Genomic DNA, 20,448 nt, shown 5'->3' on the forward strand with positions numbered 1-20,448 from the left:
GTAGATGCCTATTACAATCTATGATATCTGTACAAACACTCTGAACATACACATTACATCATGTATGTTGTAATTAAAGCTAACACCACACTAAAAGATCCAAACATCTTTCAATTTTTATAAATTTAATTTATGAATGAAATAAAGTAATCCTCTGTTATTAGGCTTACTTACTTCATAGGTTCCACATCTGATATATCTCTTCAATGAACATATTTCACTTTTCTTTAACTTACTTAGAGTAGATATTCTGTTTTCACATAAGAATCATAAGTATCTTCTGAGACTAGTAATTGGAGTTCCCACACTTTTCTGAAGCGAGTATTAGAAGAGGCTGTCTAGTAAGGTATATACAGTACATGTTCAGGTTCTCCCTCCCTTCCTACTTAATTCAGTGATACATTTACAACGCACATGACCTAATTCAAAGCATACATCAAATATTCTAATGGCTACCGGGTCTTTTTCAAGTACTCAAAACATTTATGATGTCCCATACATCACATTCAAGGAGTGTTCATGTACTGGGGGAAACAACATCCAAAAGAATGTTGAGAGGGGTCAGATGGTAACTAGTGCACTGTAAGTCTATCACATCGACTTAAGTGGACCTTATACATATAGCCCTATATTTCCTTCTCAACACCATACAAGACTTACAGAACTTGCTCACTTTTCTCTAACGAAAAGTTGAGTTTCCTGCTTGTTATACATAAACTGAAAAGAACGAAATATAAGGAGAATGTACAAACCTAGAAAACAAGTTATATGTAAATAACTATCAAACAAATCCATGACGAGAAAAAACTTTAAATTCAACATGCATACCTACAACATAAACCTAATGATATGATGCAATAATAAAACAACTGTTGCAACATCTGATAATAACTGTTATACAATTCAAGCGTAGCTTCTCAATATTCTTATTCTATGTAGCATGAGACAGCACAGAGTTATCAACCATATAACTGTGAAAATATCCAAAGGAATCATCCATATCAGTCAATACAGTACAGACTACCAGAATGGTTAATACAAGATTGGCAGTATACTTGATTTTAACAGAACTGATTATCATTATCATAGCTACAAACAGACCAAGCAATTTGGCTTTACCTAAGAACTGTTGTCTAGTCCCTTGACACACTGTTGTACATATTCTTCATACTTCAAAGTCTGATATCTTGGGATATCTAACTCATGCTATATATGAATAAGATCAGGTATATTTTGATATAGCACTCACGTTTTGTTGAAGGCCAAATACAGAGGTGTCTGTCTAAAACACAAAAGTCAAAGACTTCCCTAAAGGTCAAGCACTGACATGTAATAATATGGAAATCAAGAAAAGATAGATGTTTTGTAGTAATACAGCAGTTCAATAGTCATTCTAAAATGTATAGATAATTCAAGCATTACAAAGCAAAATCTTCATCATCAAATATCCAGGGGTAAGACAGTGTTTGTTCATAAATGCCTTTTCCAATATTTTCAAGGACAGCCATTCTAATAGGTTCCATAAACATTTCCCATGGTGAGTATTCTTTGATTTCTGTGATCAGTGAGAATGGTGCTTATCATATGAGCCATAGTGAGGATCTGCCATATAAAGTAAAAATCAGGAGCCCTTTCTTAATTTAAAGAAAAAAAAGAAGAGAAAAAAGTCACAATCTGAAATACTTTTTATTGTTATTGCTGTGGACAACTCCAATTTTCTTAGATTAGTCACTAAATATCACTGCTAGGTATTATGAAATAAGGGAAATAAAGCTGGCGTCAGAATTGTATATGTATTAGGTGAATATATTACAAATCTTATGAAGCATGTGCTGTTTCATGCATATGTTCAAAGTCTTTTATGATCAATTGAATACTGAAAATAAAAGCAAAATAATGAAATCCTACATGGAAGATATAATGTCCCTGAACAATCTGCTTAAATACATATAATATAATGACCGCATATTTTGTACAGATAAAAACTAACCTTAATAAAGCTAAATTGATTCACTATTTCCCAGATGATAATATCTTAGACATATTATGGAGATATGTAAATATTGAAGTCTAACATGCTGGAAATAATTAGGACAAACTAAAATGATTAATGTGCAATTTCTTTTTGGTAAAACAAAATAAGGAAGGCTTCCAATCAAAGGGAATTATTTCATACTTTTGACAATTATGTGGACAATGCCTATGAATCAATGTAATGGATGAAACATTCTGATGCTGGAAGCTTGCATGAAGCAGGGGACGCTGAAAGTCTAATCATAGGTTTCTGGCGCTAGTGGTAAGTGGTTGCTAGGGTTTTTACAGGATAATCACAGGGCTGCACATCTAGCTGTTTGAGGCTGGAAATAGGAGAAATTTTTTATTAGAATGTCATTTGTTTAAGATGATATGCTATAATTACAACCAATATTATTACTGAGTACAGAATGGAAAAAGGTGAGAACAAAGGACGTAAGGGGTGTGGGGGAAGAATGAGATGTATTTAGGGAAGAAGTGATGGCTTGTGCAAAAGATGCTTGTGGCATGAGAAGCGTAGGAGGTGGGCAGATTAGAAAGGGTAGTGAGTGGAGGGATGAAGAAGTAAGATTATTAGTGAAAGAGAAGAGAGAGGCATTTGGACGATTTTTGCAGGGAAATAATGCAAATAACTGGGAGATGTATAAAAGGAAGAGGCAGGAGGTCAAGAGAAAGGTGCAAGAGGCGAAATAGAGGGCAAATGAGAGTTGGGGTGAGAGAGTATCATTAAATTTTAGGGAGAATAAATAGATGTTTTGGAAGAAGGTAAATAAAGTAAGACAAGGGAACAAATGGGAACATCGGTGAAAGGGGCTAATGGGGAGGTGATAACAAGTAGTGGTGATGTGAGAAGGAAATGGAGTGAGTATTTTGAAGGTTTGTTGAATGTGTTTGATGATAGAGTGGCAGATATAGGGTGTTTTGGTTGAGGTGAGGTGCAAAGTGAGAGGGTTAGGGAGAATGATTTGGTAAACAGAGAAGAGGTAGTAAAAGCTTTGCGGAAGGTGAGAGCCAGCAAGGCAGCGGGTTTGAATGGTATTGCAGTGGAATTTATTAAAAAAGGGGGTGACTGTATTGTTGACTGGTTGGTAAGGTTATTTAATGTATGTATGACTCATGGTGAGGTGCCTGAGGACTGGCGGAATGCTTGCATAGTGCCATTAAACAAAGGCAAAGGAGATAAGAGTGAGTGCTCAAATTACAGAGGTATAAGTTTGTTGTTCCTGGAAAATTATATGGGAGGGTAGTGATTGAGAGGGTGAAGGCATGTACAGAGCATCAGATTGGGGAAGAGCAGTGTGGTTTCAGAAGTGGTAGAGGATGTGTGGATCAGGTGTTTGCTTTGAAAAATGTATGTGAGAAATATTCAGAAAAGCAAATGGATTTGTATGTAGCATTTATGGATCTGGAGAAGGCATATGATAGAGTTGACAGAGATGCTCTGTGGAAGGTATTAAGAATATATGAAGTTGGAGGTAAGTTGTTAGAAGCAGTGAAAAGTTTTTATCGAGGCTGTAAGGCATGTGTACTTGTAGGTAGAGAGGAAAGTGATTGGTTCTCATTGAATGTTGGTTTGTGCCAGGGGTGCGTGATGTCTCCATGGTTGTTTAATTTGTTTATGGATGGGGTTGTTAGGGAGGTGAATGCAAGAGTTTTGGAGAGAGGGGCCAGTATGCATTCTGTTGTGGATGAGAGAGCTTGGGAAGTGAGTCAGTTGTTTGCTGATGATTCAGGTAAGAAACTGCAGAAGCTGGTGAGTGAGTTTGGTAAAGTGCGTGAAAGAAGAAAGCTGAGAGTAAATGTGAATGAGAGCAAGCTTATTAGGTACAGTAGGGTTGAGGGACAAGTCAACTGGGAGGTAAGTTTGAATGGAGAAAAACTGGAGGAAGTGAAGTGTTTTAGATATCTGGGAGTGGATTTGGCAGCGGATGGAACCATGGAAGCAGAAGTGAATCATAGGGTGGGGGAGGGGGTGAAAGTTCTGGGAGCGTTGAAAAATGTGTGGGAGTTGAGAATGTTATCTTGGAAAGCAAAAATGGATATGTTTGAAGGAATAGTGGTTCCAACAAAGTTATATGGTTGCGAGGCGTGGGCTATAGATAGAGTTGTGCGAAGGAGGGTGGATGTGCTGGAAATGAGATTTTTGAGGACAATATGTGGTGTGAGGTGGTTTGATCAAGTAAGTAATGAAAGGGTGAGAGAGATGTGTGGTAATAAAAAGAGTGTTGTTGAGAGAGCAGAAGAGGGTGTTTTGAAATGGTCTGGTCACATGGAGAGAATGAGTAGAGAAAGATTGACAAAGAGGATATATGTGTTAGAGGTGGAGGGAATGAAAAGTGGGAGACCAAATTGGAGGTGGAAAGATGGAGTGAAAAAGATTTTGAGTGATTGGGGCCTGAAAATGCAGGAGGGTTAAAGGCATGCATGGAATAGAGTGAATTGGAACGATAGGGTATACTGGGGTCGACGTGCTGTCGATGGATTGAACCAGGGCATGTGAAGCATCTGGGGTAAACCATGGAAAGTTTTGTGGGGCCTGGATGTGGAAAGGGAGCTGTAGTTTTGGTGCATTATACATGACAGCTAGAGACTGAGTGTGAATGAATGTGGCCTTTCTTGTCTTTTCCTAGTGCTACCCCGCTCACATGTGGGGGGAGGGGGCTGTCATTTCATGTGTGGCGGGGTGCCGATGGAAATGAATGAGGGCAGACAGTATGAATTATGTACATGTGTATATATGTATATGTCTGTGTATGTATATATATGTATACGTTGAGATGTATAGGTATGTATATGTGTGTGTGTGTGTGGACATGTCTGTATATACATGTGTATGTGGGTGGGTTGGGCCATTCTTTTGTCTGTTTCATTGCGCTACGTTGCTAACATGGAAGACAGTGACAAAGTATAATAAAATAAATATTATTACTATTTTCACTAAAGTTGTTAGTGAAAGAGAAAAGAGAGGTATTATTTGGATGATACTTACAAGGAAGGAGTGCAAATGACTGAGAGAAGTATTACTATTATTATTATCATACTTAGTCGCTGTCTCCTGCTTTAGCGAGGTAGCGCAAGGAAACAGACAAAAGAAATGGCCCAACCCACACACATACACATGTATATACATAAACGCCCACACAGACATATATATACTTATACATTTCAATGTATATATACAAATACATACATAGACATATACATATATACACATGCACATATACATACATAAATTGTACCAAAACAATTCATCATTACTCACTTTTTAATTACGTTGAAAAGACAGCCAGTCAGTGCAATAAGTCTGTACCTTGTAGCATCATCAGGATCTTTACATGTCTTAAGAATTGCAAGAATAAGGGATATCTGTCAACTACATGGGCACACACGATGCATCCATGTTAGGTTAGAAATATTTAATAAATTCTATGAAGGATTCAATAGGATGTTTTGACAAATTCAATCAGAGAGATGTTTTAATATTCATTTATCTATTCATTATAATATGTTGCTGTCTCCCGCGTTAGCGAGGTAGCGCAAGGAAACAGATGAAAGAATAGCCCAACCCACCCACATACACATGTATATACATACATGTCCATGCATGCACATATACATACCTATACATCTCAAAGTATACATATATATATAAACACTGACATATACACATGTACATAATTCATACTGTCTGCCCTTATTCATTCCCGTTGCCACCCGACCACACATGAAATGACAGCCCCCTCCCCCCGCATGTGCACGAGGTAGCGCTAAGAAAAGACAACAAAGGCCACATTCACTCACACTCAGTCTCTAGCTGTCACTTATAATGCACCAAAACTACAGCTCCCTTTCTACATCCAGGCTCTACAAAATTTTCCATGGTTTACCCCAGATGCTTCACATGCCCTGGTTCAATCCATTGACAGCATGTCGACCCCAGTATACCATATCATTCCAATTCACTCTATTCCTTGCACGCCTTTCACCCTCCTGCATGTTCAGGCCCTGATTGCTCAGGATCTTTTTCACTCAATCTCTCCACCTCTAATTTGGTCTCCCACTCCTCCTCGTTCCCTCCACCTCTGACAAATATATCCTCTTTGTCAATCGTTCCTCACTCATTCTCTCCATGCGACCAAACCATTTCAAAACACCCTCTTCTGCTCTCTCAACCACACTCTTTTTATTACCACTCGATCAAACAACCTCACACCACATATTGTCCTCAAACATCTCATTTCCAGCACATCCACCCTCCTCCTCACAACTATTTATAGGCCATGCCTCGCAACCATATAAGATTGTTGGAAACACTATTCCTTAAACATACCCATTTTTGCTTTCCAAGATAATGTTCTCGACTTCCACACATTTTTCAACGCTCCCAGACCTTTCGCCTCCTCCCCCACCCTATGATTCACTTCCGCTTCCATGGTTCCATCCGCTGCCAAATCCACTCCCAGATATTTAAAACACCTCACTTCCTCCAGTTTTTCTCCATTCAAACTTACCTCCCAATTGACTTGTCCCTCAAGCCTACTATACCTAATAACCTTGCTCTTATTCACATTTATTCTCAGCTTTCTTCTTTCACACACTTTACCAAACTCAGTCACCAGCTTCTGTAGTTTCTTACCCGAATCTGCCACCAGCGCTGTATCATCAGCGAACAACAACTGACTCACTTCCCAAGCTCTCTCATCCCCAACAGACTGCATAATTGCCCCTCTTTCCAAAACTCTTGCATTCACCTCCCTAACAACCCATCCATAAACAAATTAAACAACCATGGAGACATCATGCACCCCTGCCACAAACCAACAATCAATGAGAACCAGTCACTTTCCTCTCTTCCTACACGTACACATGCCTTAAATCCTCGATAAAAACTTTTCACTGCTCCTAACAACTTGCCTCCCACACCATATATTCTTAATACCTTCCACAGAGTAACTCTATCAGATAGAACTCTATCATATGCCTTGTCCAGATCCATAAATGCTACATACAAATCCATTTGCTTTTCTAAGTACTTCTCACATACATTCTACAAAGCAAACACCTGATCCACACATCCTCTTCCATTTCTGAAACCACACTGCTCTTCCTCAGTCTGATGCTCTGTACATGCCTTCACCCTCTCAATCAATACTCTCTCATAAGATTTCCCAGGAATACTTAACAAACTTATACCTCTGTAATTTGAGCACTCACTTTTATCCCCTTAGCCTTTTTACAATGGCAATATGGAATTAAATAACCTTACCAACTAGTCAACAGTACAGTCACCCCCTCTTTTAATAAATTCCACTGCAATACCATCCAAACCCACCGCCTTGCCGGCTTTCATCTTCCACAAAGCTTTTACTACCTTTTTTTACTACCTCTTCTCTGTTTACCAAATCATTCTCCCTAACCCTCTCACTTTGCACTTCACCTCATCAAACACATTCAACAGACCTTCAAAATACTCATTCCATCTCCTTCTCACAACACCACTACTTGTTATCACCTCCCCATTAGCCCCCTTGACTAACGTTCCCATTTGTTCCCTTGTCTTACGCACTTTATTTACCTCCTTCCAAAACACTTTTTATTCTCCCTAGAATTCAATGATACTCTCTCACCCCAACTCTCCTTTGCCCTCTTTTTCACCTCTTGCACCTTTCTCTTGACCTTCAGCCTCTTTCTTTTATACATCTCCCAGTCATTTGCATTATTTTCCTGCAAAATTCGTCCAAATACCTCTCTCTGAGAGAAGTATAAGATAAAAAAGCGACAGGAGGTCAAGAGGAAGGTGCCTGGGTTGAAAAAGAGGACAAATTAGAGTTGGGGTGAAAGAGTCTCATTAAACTTTAGGGAGAAAAAAAATATGTTTTGGAAGAAGTAAATAATGTGCGTAAGACGAGAACAAATGGGAACATCGGTGAAGGGGGCAAAGGAGGAAGTGATAACAGGCAGTGATGAAATGAGAGGGAAATGAAGTGAGTATTTTAAAGGTTTGTTGAACATGTTTGATGATAGAGTGGCAGATGAAGGGTGTTTTGGTTGGGGTGGTGTGCAAATTGAGAGGGGTCAGAGAGAATGTTTGGTTAAGATAGAAGAGGCAGTGAAAGCTTTGCAGGAACATGAAATCCAGCAAGGCAGCGGGTTTGGATGGTATTGCAGTGGAATTCATTAAGAAAGGGGGTGACTGTATTGTTGACTGGTTGGTAAGGGTATTGACTGTATGTATGGATCATGGTGAGGTGCCTGAGGATTGGCGGAATGCATGCACAGTGCCACTGTGCAAAGGCAAAGGGGATAAATTTGAGTGTTCAAACTACCGAGGCAAAAGTTTGTTGAGTATTCCTGGGATATTGTATAAGAGGTGACTGACTGAGAGGGTGAAGGCATGTACGGAGCATCAGACTGGGGAGGAGCAGTGTGGTTTCAGAAATGGTACAGGATGTGTGGATCAGGTGTTTGCTTTGAAGAATGTGTGTGAAAAATACTTAGAAAAACAGATGGATTTGTATGTAGCATATATGGATCTGGAGAAGGCATATGATAGGGTTGATAGAGATGCTTTGTGGAAGGTTTTAAGAGTATATGGTGTGGGAGGTAAGCTGCTAGAAGCAGTGAAAAGTTTTTATCAAGAATTTAAGGCATGTGTATGAGTAGGAAGAGAGGAGAGTGATTGGTTCCCAGTGAAGATTGGTCTGCGGCAGGGGTGTGTAATGTCCCCATGGGTGTTTAATTTGTTTATGGATGGGATGGTTGGAGAGGAAAATGCATGAGAGTCAGTTGTTTGTCAATGGTACAGAACTGGTGGATGATTTGAGTAAGAAATGGCAGAAGATGGTAAATGAGTTTGGGAAAGTGTGTGAAAGGAGATAGTTGAGAGTAAATGTGAATAAAAGCAAGGTAATTAGGTTCAGCAGGGTTAAGGGACAAATCAGTTGGGAAGTAAGTTTGAATGGAGAAAAATTGGAAGAAGTGAAGTGTTTTAGATATCTGGGAGTGGAGTTAGCAGCAAATGGAACCATGGAAGCGGAAGTGAGTCACAGGGTGGGGGAGGGGCCGAAGGTTCTGGGAGTGATGAAAAATTTGTGGAAGGAGAATGTTATCTTGGAGACCAAAAATGGGTAAGTTTGAAGAAATAGTAGTTCCAGCAATATTATGTGGTTGCAAGGCATGAGCTATAGATAGGGTTGTCAAGATGAGGATGGATGTGTTGGAAATGAAATATATGAGGACAATAGGTAGTGTAAGGTGGTTTGATCGAGTAAGTAATGAAAGGGTAAGATAGATAAGTGGAAATATAAAGAGTGTGGTTGAGAGCAGAGGACAGTGTGTTGAAATGGTTTGAACATATGGAGGAAATGAGTGAGGAAAGGTTGACAAAGAGGATATGTGTGTCAGAGGTGGAGGGAACACGGAGAAGCAGGAGACCAAATTGGAGGTGGAAGGATGGAGTGAAAATGATTGTGAGCAATTGGGGCCTGAACATACAGGAGGGTGAGGCATGCAAGGAATAGAGTGAATTGGAATGATGTGGTATACCACGGTCAACATACTGTCAATCGACTGAACCAAGGCATGTGAAACGTCTGAGGTAAACCATGGAAAGGTCTGTGGGGCCTGGATGTGGATAGGAAGCTGTGGTTTCAGTGCATTAGACATGACAGCAAGAGACTGAATGTGAACGAATGTGGCCTTTTTTGTTTGTTTTCCTGGCGCTACCTTGCTGAAGCAAGGGGTAGCAATGCAGTGGGGCAGGGTAGTACCAGGAATGGATGAAGGCAAGCAAGTGTGAATGTGTACATGTGTATATATATGTATATTTCTGTATATGTATGTATATGAGCGTGTATGGGCATTTAGGTATATATATATGTTTCTGAGTGGATGGGCAGTTCCTTGTCTGTTTCATGGCACTACCTCGCTGACATGAAAAATGGCAATCAAGTATAACAATAAATAAGAATATCATTATTATCATCAGCACTATCATTATTCCTATTGCTGTTAGTAGTAGTTACTAATGGTGGTGGTAGTAGTGGTGGTAGAAGTAATGATAGCAGTGGTAGTAGTAGTGGTTATGATAATAGTAGTAATGGCGGTAGTGTTATTAGTGATAGGAGTAGTAATAGAACTTTAATTATAATCATTATGTAATCTTAGGATACTCTTCAAGAAGCTCCTGCAGTTTTCAGGCTGCCCTGTCAACTGCATGTCTTGAACCTTCTTTGGTTTATGACATCTTTTATTAAACCATTCCTTCCTCTCTTTTACCATTTCCTCTGTATTTGAGGTTTGAGGTACCGATGCCTCTACTCCACCGCTGTGAACTTCAGAGAACCTCTCAACACAATGCCTTGTTCCTGGCTTCTGAATTCCATTTCCTGATCTATGTTACCTTAGTTATTGAGGTATGCGTAGTTTCCACAATTATATCTCCTCTTAATTTTCTGTCACATCTCTGCTCTTTTTATGTCCTATTTTACCATATATTCAAACTTGAGCATTACATTATCGCTTCTTCCAACTGGCATATCATATATAATACTCTCAATATCCATGCTAGTATAAGTGAAGATATGGTCTAGTAAGGCATGTGTACGTGTAGGAAGAGAGGAAAGTGATTGATTCTCAGTGAATGTAGGTTTGCGGCAGGGGTGTGTGATGTCTCCATGGTTGTTTAATTTGTTTATGGATGGGGTTGTTAGGGAGGTGAATGCAAGAGTTTTGGAAAGAGGGGCAAGTATGAAGTCTGTTGGGGATGAGAGAGCTTGGGAAGTGAGTCAGTTGTTGTTCGCTGATGATACAGCGCTGGTGGCTGATTCATGTGAGAAACTGCAGAAGCTGGTGACTGAGTTTGGTAAAGTGTGTGAAAGAAGAAAGTTAAGAGTAAATGTGAATAAGAGCAAGGTAATTAGGTACAGTAGGGTTGAGGGTCAAGTCAATTGGGAGGTAAGTTTGAATGGAGAAAAACTGGAGGAAGTAAAGTGTTTTAGATATCTGGGAGTGGATCTGGCAGCGGATGGAACCATGGAAGCGGAAGTGGATCATAGGGTGGGGGAGGGGGCGAAAATCCTGGGAGCCTTGAAGAATGTGTGGAAGTCGAGAACATTATCTCGGAAAGCAAAAATGGGTATGTTTGAAGGAATAGTGGTTCCAACAATGTTGTATGGTTGCGAGGCATGGGCTATGGATAGAGTTGTGTGCAGGAGGATGGATGTGCTGGAAATGAGATGTTTGAGGACAATGTGTGGTGTGAGGTGGTTTGATCAAGTAAGTAACGTAAGGGTAAGAGAGATGTGTGGAAATAAAAAGAGCGTGGTTGAGAGAGCAGAAGAGGGTGTTTTGAAATGGTTTGGTCACATGGAGAGAATGAGTGAGGAAAGATTGACCAAGAGGATATATGTGTCGGAGGTGGAGGGAACGAGGAGAAGTGGGAGACCAAATTGGAGGTGGAAAGATGGAGTGAAAAAGATTTTGTGTGATCGGGGCCTGAACATGCAGGAGGGTGAAAGGCGGGCAAGGAATAGAGTGAATTGGATCGATGTGGTATACCGGGGTTGACGTGCTGTCAGTGGATTGAATCAGGGAATGTGAAGCGTCTGGGGTAAACCATGGAAAGCGGTGTAGGTATGTATATTTGCGTGTGTGGACGTATGTATATACATGTGTATGGGGTGGGTTGGGCCATTTCTTTCGTCTGTTTCCTTGCGCTACCTCGCAAACGCGGGAGACAGCGGCAAAAAAAAAAAAAAAAAAATGGTCTAGTAATGATAGTGTATGAGTCCCTCTTTTTAGCATATTTCATTATGTCTCATTATGTCTCCCTATCATCATGATCTAACTTCCCCCATTCTACCTCTTTATAATTGAAATTTCGATTATCAGTAGTTTACCATCTCTAAGAAGTAGGTGTTTTACTACTTAATGCACCATACTGATTGTTCCTTCATTGTGATCCTTATGTATTTGTTTCAGTTTGTTGCAATTTTTGGAGGATTATATACTAATAGCAACATGATGGTCTTCTCCCCTACAGTTACTATTCCCATTATGTATTGTCTGAAGTCAGTAGTAGTTGGTAGGCAGCCATCGACCAGGGAGGTGTATTACTGGTACTATCTGCCTAGGTATTGGGAGGGTTAGTGATGGCTGCAAAGTGAGTCAGCACTTCAGTGGTTGTTAAGTTGCACTCTTTTGACCTAAGTAGCTGTCATTTCATTCTGCTTCATCCAAACATGGACTGCGGGAATTCTGTACTTAAACATACAATCTCACCATGTCAGAAATAACACTTAACTCACACAACTCATTCTTCACAACTATAGATTTTCCTGTGGTGAGCACTAAGCAAAATGATAGGTGCAATTGAAGGAAGTAGTGGGTAAGAACATTAGAAATGGGCATTAGGTGGAAATATTTGGTAAAAGTAGTAGGTAGGAGCATTATCTAGAACAACTAATTGTAACACTATGCAGAAGTATTAGGTTGACAAATAAGGCAGATGCAGCTGGTAGGAACATTAAGAAGGAGCCTCTGAAAACGCTGTGCAAGAGTTGCACTAAACGTTAAGAAGCACTGGAGCTCAACATTTATGGATATGGAGACTTTTGCTGAGGCCACCCCCTTGAGGGAGTTTCCAATGGTAATGGGCATCAGATACATAGACAGATATATAGTATTGTCTGAATGGGCCATCTCACACTATTTCTTGAAACTTCAGGCATTTGTATATTACAAAAGCTAATCCTCCCCTTCCTTTACTTACCCTTCCCTTACTTGCTATCATTTGTCCCTCTGGGCAGAACAAGTGAAAGCTTATCTCTTTGGTAGGCTTAGTTTTCATGACTACAATAATATCAAGAGCACTTTCCATTATATGATCCTTGAATTCCATTTCTTTACCACATTAACACATCCACATTTGTTTGAATACATTAATCCTAATTCTCCCACTCTACCTTACCTTTCTTTTCTTGCAATCATTTATCCCTCTGGGCAGAAAAGGTAAGAGTTTATCTCTCTGGTAAGCTTAGACTCCATGACTCCAATAATATCAAGAACACTTTCCCTTATATGATCCTAGCATTCTAGTTCTTTACCACTAACTGTCAACCCATCAACATTTGAATAAGTTCATTCTAGTCTGACATCACCATCTCCTAACACTCCTGCCTTATCTGTAGGTCTAGCAGGGATGCTCCCTCCTCTTGCCATGTGTGGCATCTCCAGTTTTTTGTCTTTTAACTAGTTTCTTTTCTTCTTCTCTTCCTTAGCTCTATCGCACTTGATGAATATCCAACTGAATTCCAACATATCTTTCAAATTTCTTGCTTTTCTAAGTACTTCATGGCAAGACGATTTCAAATCAAATGCAACCATAACAGGTTACCCCCCTTTTCGTTTTGGTTATAACTTTCTGTTCTTCTTTTCTTTATCATAGCAGTTGCTTCTGGCAGTCCCATGCCCTCCAGCACTCTTAAAATGTATTTCCTCCTCCTTTTCCCTTTCTTCTTTATCTGGTGTAAGATCCTCCAGTCCAAAAATAGCTTGTGATTTATGTCTATCAACCTCCTGCTTTATTAATCTTTCTAATTTTGGTGCCACCTACTTTTCAATTAGATCCCAGTGAAGTAGTGTCAACCTCTTGTCTCTAACCTTCTCCCTAACATGTCTTTTGGTTAGCAAACAGTGGTCCTGTATGCTCTGTATCTTTCTTTACCTTACATCAACTAATTCATATACTTCCTTGAATGCTTCATTCTGACAGTTATCACTTTTTCAACTTCTACACAATTTCCTGTGTACCTCTCTTTATGTCTCCCCAAGCCTATCCTTCACTCTTAAAACTGTTGCTTTGCTTCCAAATTTGTTAAAAATCTTCCCTTCATTCTATTTCATCAGTCTCTGTGCTTGTTTCTGTCTTTTTTTTCTACTTGATCAGCTTTTAATATCATTCTAGTAGATTTCAACTTGTATATATGTTTTTTTTTTTTTTTTTTTGCTTTGTCGCTGTCTCCCACGTTTGCGAGGTAGCGCAAGGAAACAGACGAAAGAAATGGCCCAACCCACCCCCATACACATGTATATACATACGTCCACACACGCAAATATACATACCTACACAGCTTTCCATGGTTTACCCCAGACGCTTCACATGCCTTGATTCAATCCACTGACAGCACGTCAACCCCGGTATACCACATCGCTCCAATTCACTCTATTCCTTGCCCTCCTTTCACCCTCCTGCATGTTCAGGCCCCGATCACACAAAATCTTTTTCACTCCATCTTTCCACCTCCAATTTGGTCTCCCTCTTCTCCTCGTTCCCTCCACCTCCGACACATATATTCTCTTGGTCAATCTTTCCTCACTCATTCTCTCCATGTGCCCAAACCATTTCAAAACACCCTCTTTTGCTCTCTCAACCACGCTCTTTTTATTTCCACACATCTCTCTTACCCTTACGTTACTTACTCGATCAAACCACCTCACACCACACATTGTCCTCAAACATCTCATTTCCAGCACATCCATCCTCCTGCGCACAACTCTATCTATAGCCCACGCCTCGCAACCATACAACATTGTTGGAACCACTATTCCTTCAAACATACCCATTTTTGCTTTCCGAGATAATGTTCTCGACTTCCACACATTCTTCAAGGCTCCCAGAATTTTCGCCCCCTCCCCCACCCTATGATCCACTTCCGCTTCCATGGTTCCATCCGCTGCCAGATCCACTCCCAGATATCTAAAACACTTCACTTCCTCCAGTTTTTCTCCATTCAAACTCACCTCCCAATTGACTTGACCCTCAACCCTACTGTACCTAATAACCTTGCTCTTATTCACATTTACTCTTAACTTTCTTCTTTCACACACTTTACCAAACTCAGTCACCAGCTTCTGCAGTTTCTCACATGAATCAGCCACCAGCACGGTATCATCAGCGAACAACAACTGACTCACTTCCCAAGCTCTCTCATCCCCAACAGACTTCATACTTGCCCCTCTTTCCAAAACTCTTGCATTCACCTCCCTAACCACCCCATCCATAAACAAATTAAACAACCATGGAGACATCACACACCCCTGCCGCAAACCTACATTCACTGAGAACCAATCACTTTCCTCTCTTCCTACACGTACACATGCCTTACATCCTCGATAAAAACTTTTCACTGCTTCTAACAACTTGCCTCCCACACCATATATTCTTAATACCTTCCACAGAGCATCTCTATCAACTCTATCATGTCTATATTCCTGTATAAGTATAAACATAAACACCAGCCTGAGCCAGGTACTCATTTACTGACTCCGTGTGTGTGTGTGTGTGTGTGTGTGTGCGTGTGTGATTACCTATTCATAATTATCTATTAGTACTGTACAGGGATGGAATTTTATACTCATGGGGCCCTCATCTCTTAAATATTTTCTACTACCATAAAACATCTTTAATTCATGTATGCTGTCAGCACTGAATATGTTCGCAGTCATTCTATTCCATTCATTCACCACTCTCATTCCATAAAATTACTTTTTTACATCGTTATCAACATGTTTCTCATCTATTTTCATGTTATGTCCTCTGTTCTACACCTACATCTCTCAAAGAACTGTTCGCTGTCCACATCAATGGTCTGTTTTAAGAATTATTCATAGGTTGTGATCAAGTCACTCTTCACTCTTCTCTCTTCAAAGGTGGGTAAGTTTAAAGCTTCAGCTTTGCTCTGTAACTTAGCTCTCTTAATTCTGGTGACATCTTTGTTGCCTTCCTTTGAACTTTCTCTATTAGCTCTCTGTGCTTCTTTAGAAGAGGTGTTCAAACTTGAGAAGCATAGTCTAATTATGCCCTTATGTAGGTTATGAACAACTTGCTGAAAATGTCTTTATCTATATACCTGAAAGCTATTCAAATTTGTCAGATGAAAGTTTCTCTCCTTTACTGTAATCCTATATGGGACTCTAGCGACAAGCTAGAGATGACATTAATGCCTAAGTCCTTTTCAAATACAGAATCCTCAAGCTAAATTGATGTCTTTCACTTTGTCCCATCCTTATTACTTTACATTTGCTTGGGCTGAAGCTCATCAACCATATATCAGACTAGTTTTGGAGTCTGTCTAGGTCCCATCATAAGCTGATTCGGTACCCCTTTCCTTTTATCTCCCTCATGATTTTTGCATCTGCAAACATTCTGGTAGGAGTCTATATCTTTAGGTAAGTCATTTATATACATAAGGAAAAGTAATGGTCCAGAACAGAACCATGTAGCACACTGTTGGTTATCTTGACCCATTTGTAGAAGGCTTCTCTGATAACATTCTGTGTTACCTCCACTCTGATAGCGTTCTATTCAATGAAGGAATCTACCTCTTATTCCTGCCTAGTAATCCAGTATCCTAATCAATAGCCCATGCCATACAATATCAAATGCTCTCTGGTAGTCCACATACAAACAGGGCTTACTCTCTTGTAGAAATTTGAGGGGTTTGTTATGCAATGACCTCCTTTCTCTAACACCATGCTGTTTCTCTCTTAGATTATTTCTCCTCTGAAGACAGTCATCTATTGGCTTTGTAATAATTTTTTCTAGTACCTTACAGACCACACTCATCAGTGAAACTGGTCTGTTGTTTAGTGTTTCTTCCTGGTCTCTTTTCCTATAAGTCTTATGTTTACCCTTTTCTATTCCTTCAGCACTCTTCCTCTTTCTAGCAGCATCTTGAATTATATTTCAAAATGTATATCTAGCATATCTGCATGGATTTTCAACAAATATGGTAAAATTTCATCAAGGCCATGAAATTTGCATGGGTCAAGGCCTATAAGTATTCTGTTACTATCTTTTCTAGATATCATAATGTTTTCCAAAACCTTCTCCCCATTCCATCTCACTGGTGTTGCAGCTATGGTCTCTTCCACTGTGAAAGCACTTTTGATCCTGTTATTCAGTTCCTTACATACCCTTGTCATCCTCAACAATTCTACTCTCTGCATCCCTTAACCTGATTAGCCACTCTTTAACTGATTTTTTTTTCCTTGTCCACAATATTCTTTACATCTCTTTGATCCTTCTTTCTTATCCTAGCTACTCATTTCTTGCAAATGCTGATTGGCAGGCTGGAGTGCTGTCTTGATCTTCCCCTGTGTGCATATCTTGAAGCTCCTTTGCTTTTGTGATCTTTCACTAAACCAATCTTTCCTCTTTCTTACCATTCCCTCTGTATCTGAGGCTGGAGGAACCCATGTTCCTACACCTTCACTGTAGATTTCAGACCTTTCACCATGAAGCCTTGGTTCCTGAAGTCCAGTTCCAATCTACATTACCAAAAATTTTTTGAGGTTTGTGCAGTTTCCATGGTCATATTTCCTCTTTAGGTCTTGTCTCAGGTCTTCTTTAACATTCTTATTTACCACATAGTTAAACTTGAGCATCACACAATAATTTTTTCTAAACAGTTTAACGTGTACAATATTCTCAATATCCATGTCTGTATGTGTGAAGATAATATTTAGCAGTGATAGTGTACCAGTCCCCATAGTCGTAGTATGCTCACTAACATGCTGGTACAGGAAATTCCCTGCATACACTCTAAACATTTGTCTCTCCATGACTTGCTGACACTATGAAAATCCAAAGTCCCCATGGCTGTCTCTTTACTTCTTTATAAAGTGATTAACAGCATTTTACCTTCTGTATAAAGTGATTTTCTAACTGCTTCATATACCGTTATGGTTATTCCTTCATTGTTATCACTGTATATCTGTTCTAGATCTCTACAATTCTTTGGACATTCATATCATAACACCATCACAATGTACTCTTCCTATTATATATCGCCTAAACAAGTCATCCTCCAATATTTCTAGAAACACAAGATTATCTCTTATTAAGAAGATTAATCCTTCCCTCCTTTGGCTTCTCTTTCACTCCTCTCTATCATGTATTTCTATAAGCAGGTGAGGTGTCATCCCTTTAGCAAACATTTTCCTCCCTCTCCAACAACAGTGGGTGCACTTTCCCCCTTGCAATCCATTTCCTAACATTCCTGGCCTCGCTATGGAGCTATACTACTGTTCCATCCTCTTACCTCTTTTGGAATCTCCAGTGTTTTGCCTTCGGACTGTAATCTTTGCTTTCTCCCTGTGATCGATCTTATTTGATGATTAACCAACAGAACTCCATCTTGCTTTCATGTTTCATGGCCTGTCTAAGTATCTCCTGGTTAATGAATCAAAATCAAATGTAACCACATCTGATTGTCACTTTATGTCTTTATTATAAATATCAAGTCTTGTGATTCTATAGCTTCAAGAAGTCTTTCAATATGACATTTTCCTTCTTTACCCTTTCTTCTGTATTCTTCCTTATCTGGTGTAAGATCTTTCAAACCACACATAATAAGTGATTTATACTTACTGACCTCCAGCTGTACTAATCTCTCTAATCTTGGTGTCATCATCTTTTCAGCTAGATCTTTCAATGTTGCAATGTGAAACTCTGCCTCTAATTTCAGCTAAATCTTTCAGTGTTGCATCATCAAACTGTCTTTGATTTCAGCTAGATCTTTCAGTATTGCATTGTCAAACTGTCTTTAATTTCAGCTAGATCTTTCAGTGTTGCATTGTCAAACTCTTGTCTCTAACTTTCTCAAAAAAGCCCCTTTTTGTTAACAAGTACTGGTCCAGTATGATATGCACATTTCTGAAGCTTTCAATAACCAAGCCACAAACTTGTGATCATTTATCGTTCTTTCTATATCTAATTACATATTCACATCTCTTAGTATGGCCCCAGGTCTATGTTCAATTGCCTCACTCTTCATGCCCCATATCTAATGATAAGTGGCTAAATTGCACCTCCCTTCTTACCATTACCAATAAATTTTGCATGTGTTTAAGTCCTTCTCTCTAGTTGAACAACCTTTAGCGCATCGTGAAAAAACCGATCTGACCTTATTTGCTCTTTAACGATTTCAGCTTATTTCCTTTCCAACTCGATCATAACATCCATTAGGCCACCTAATACTACACTTTCTAGACATATAGGAGTTACATTCTCTTGTTTGCACTCTGATCATCCAACTCTCCAACATGTCTATCAGTCATGTTACAAGGTATCATATGTCTAAGTTGCATAAGGACCCTTATGTCTAAGATGCAACTTCCACCATGAGAACTTTGAACAACTTCTCCTTAAACACCCTGCACTCATCCCACAAAGATAAATACACATCAGTTCACTTCTTGATGTTTGGTCCTACCTGAAGGATGTGGCTGGCTTCCTGAGCATTAAGAGTAACCCAATAAAAGGAACTCCAAGAGAAAACTTGTTTGTAGTTTCCCACATTAATGAAGTAGTGTCAGGAACAGATAATGAAACATCTCATTTGCTCACATCCATTCTTTGCACTATCATGCGCAATGCACCAATACCACAGGACCCTATCCACAACAAGGCCCTAAAGACCTTCCAATGGTGTCCCTCAAATGCTTCACATGCCCTGGTTCAGTCCACTGACAGCACATTGACCCCTGTATACCACATTGTTCTAGTTCACTCTGTCCCATGCATACCTTTCTCTCTCCTTCTTGCATATTCAGGCCCCAGGCACTCAGAATCTTTTACACTCCATCCTTCCACCTCCAATCTGGTCTCCCCTTCTCCTTGTTCCCTCCCCTTCTGACATATATCCTCGCTCATTCTCTCCAAACGTCAAAACCATTTTAGTACATCCTCTCCAGCTCTCTAAATCACTCTTTTTATTATCATACTTCCCTCTCACCCTTTCATTACTTACTCAATATAACCACTTTGTACCACATATTGTCCTAAAACATTTCCAACACCTCCATCCTCCTTTGCACATCCTCATCTATAGCCCATGACTTGCATCCATACATCATCTTTAGGACTACTATACCTTCAAACATACCCTTTTTGCCCTCTCAGATAACCTCGCTTTCAACATATTTCTCAATGAATGTGCTGAGAGAGGCAGTTTGTGGGATGTTTGATCATAAATTGGTTGAAGTGAGGGTGAATATTTGTAAAGGTTCATGGAACAAGAAATGATATAGGAGAAAAGAGATGGGTTTAAGTAGGTAAACTTGTAAAAGAGACTTGTGTGAAGAAATAGGAGAAATTAAGAGAAGAATGGCAAAAGATGAAAGGAAACTAATCTAGGGGAGTGTGTAAAGAATAGAAGGTATTCAGAGAAGCTTTGTTGGCATGTGCGAGAGAAGCATGTGGCACACATGAGAAGTGGGTAGATGAAAAAGGGAAGTGAGTGGTGGGAGGAGACTGTAAAGTTGCTTGTTAAAGAGAAAGAGGTATAAGAAAGGCACTTACAGGAAAGAAGTGCAACTGATTGGAAGGTGTATAAGAGAGAGTGGCATGAG

General features: G+C 39.6%; 1 protein-coding gene across 3 annotated transcripts in view; it reads right to left on the reverse strand.

The window, feature by feature from the left end:
- Positions 1–1,779: 1,779 nt before the first annotated feature.
- LOC139765906 (kinesin heavy chain-like) overlaps positions 1,780–20,448 on the reverse strand; it is a 909,514-nt gene continuing 890,845 nt past the window's right edge. For 2 of the 3 annotated variants that reach the window (XM_071693867.1, XM_071693860.1), the window contains exon 23: positions 2,210–2,357. In XM_071693867.1, coding sequence (XP_071549968.1) covers positions 2,344–2,357 — 14 coding nt within the window. In that variant the 3' untranslated portion in view covers positions 2,210–2,343. Of the gene's footprint in view, positions 2,358–20,448 lie in introns of all 3 variants that reach the window. The other variant, XM_071693874.1, reaches the window with a different exon arrangement.

This window comes from Panulirus ornatus, chromosome 4 (assembly GCF_036320965.1).
Source record: "Panulirus ornatus isolate Po-2019 chromosome 4, ASM3632096v1, whole genome shotgun sequence".
Lineage (NCBI taxonomy): Eukaryota > Metazoa > Arthropoda > Malacostraca > Decapoda > Palinuridae > Panulirus > Panulirus ornatus.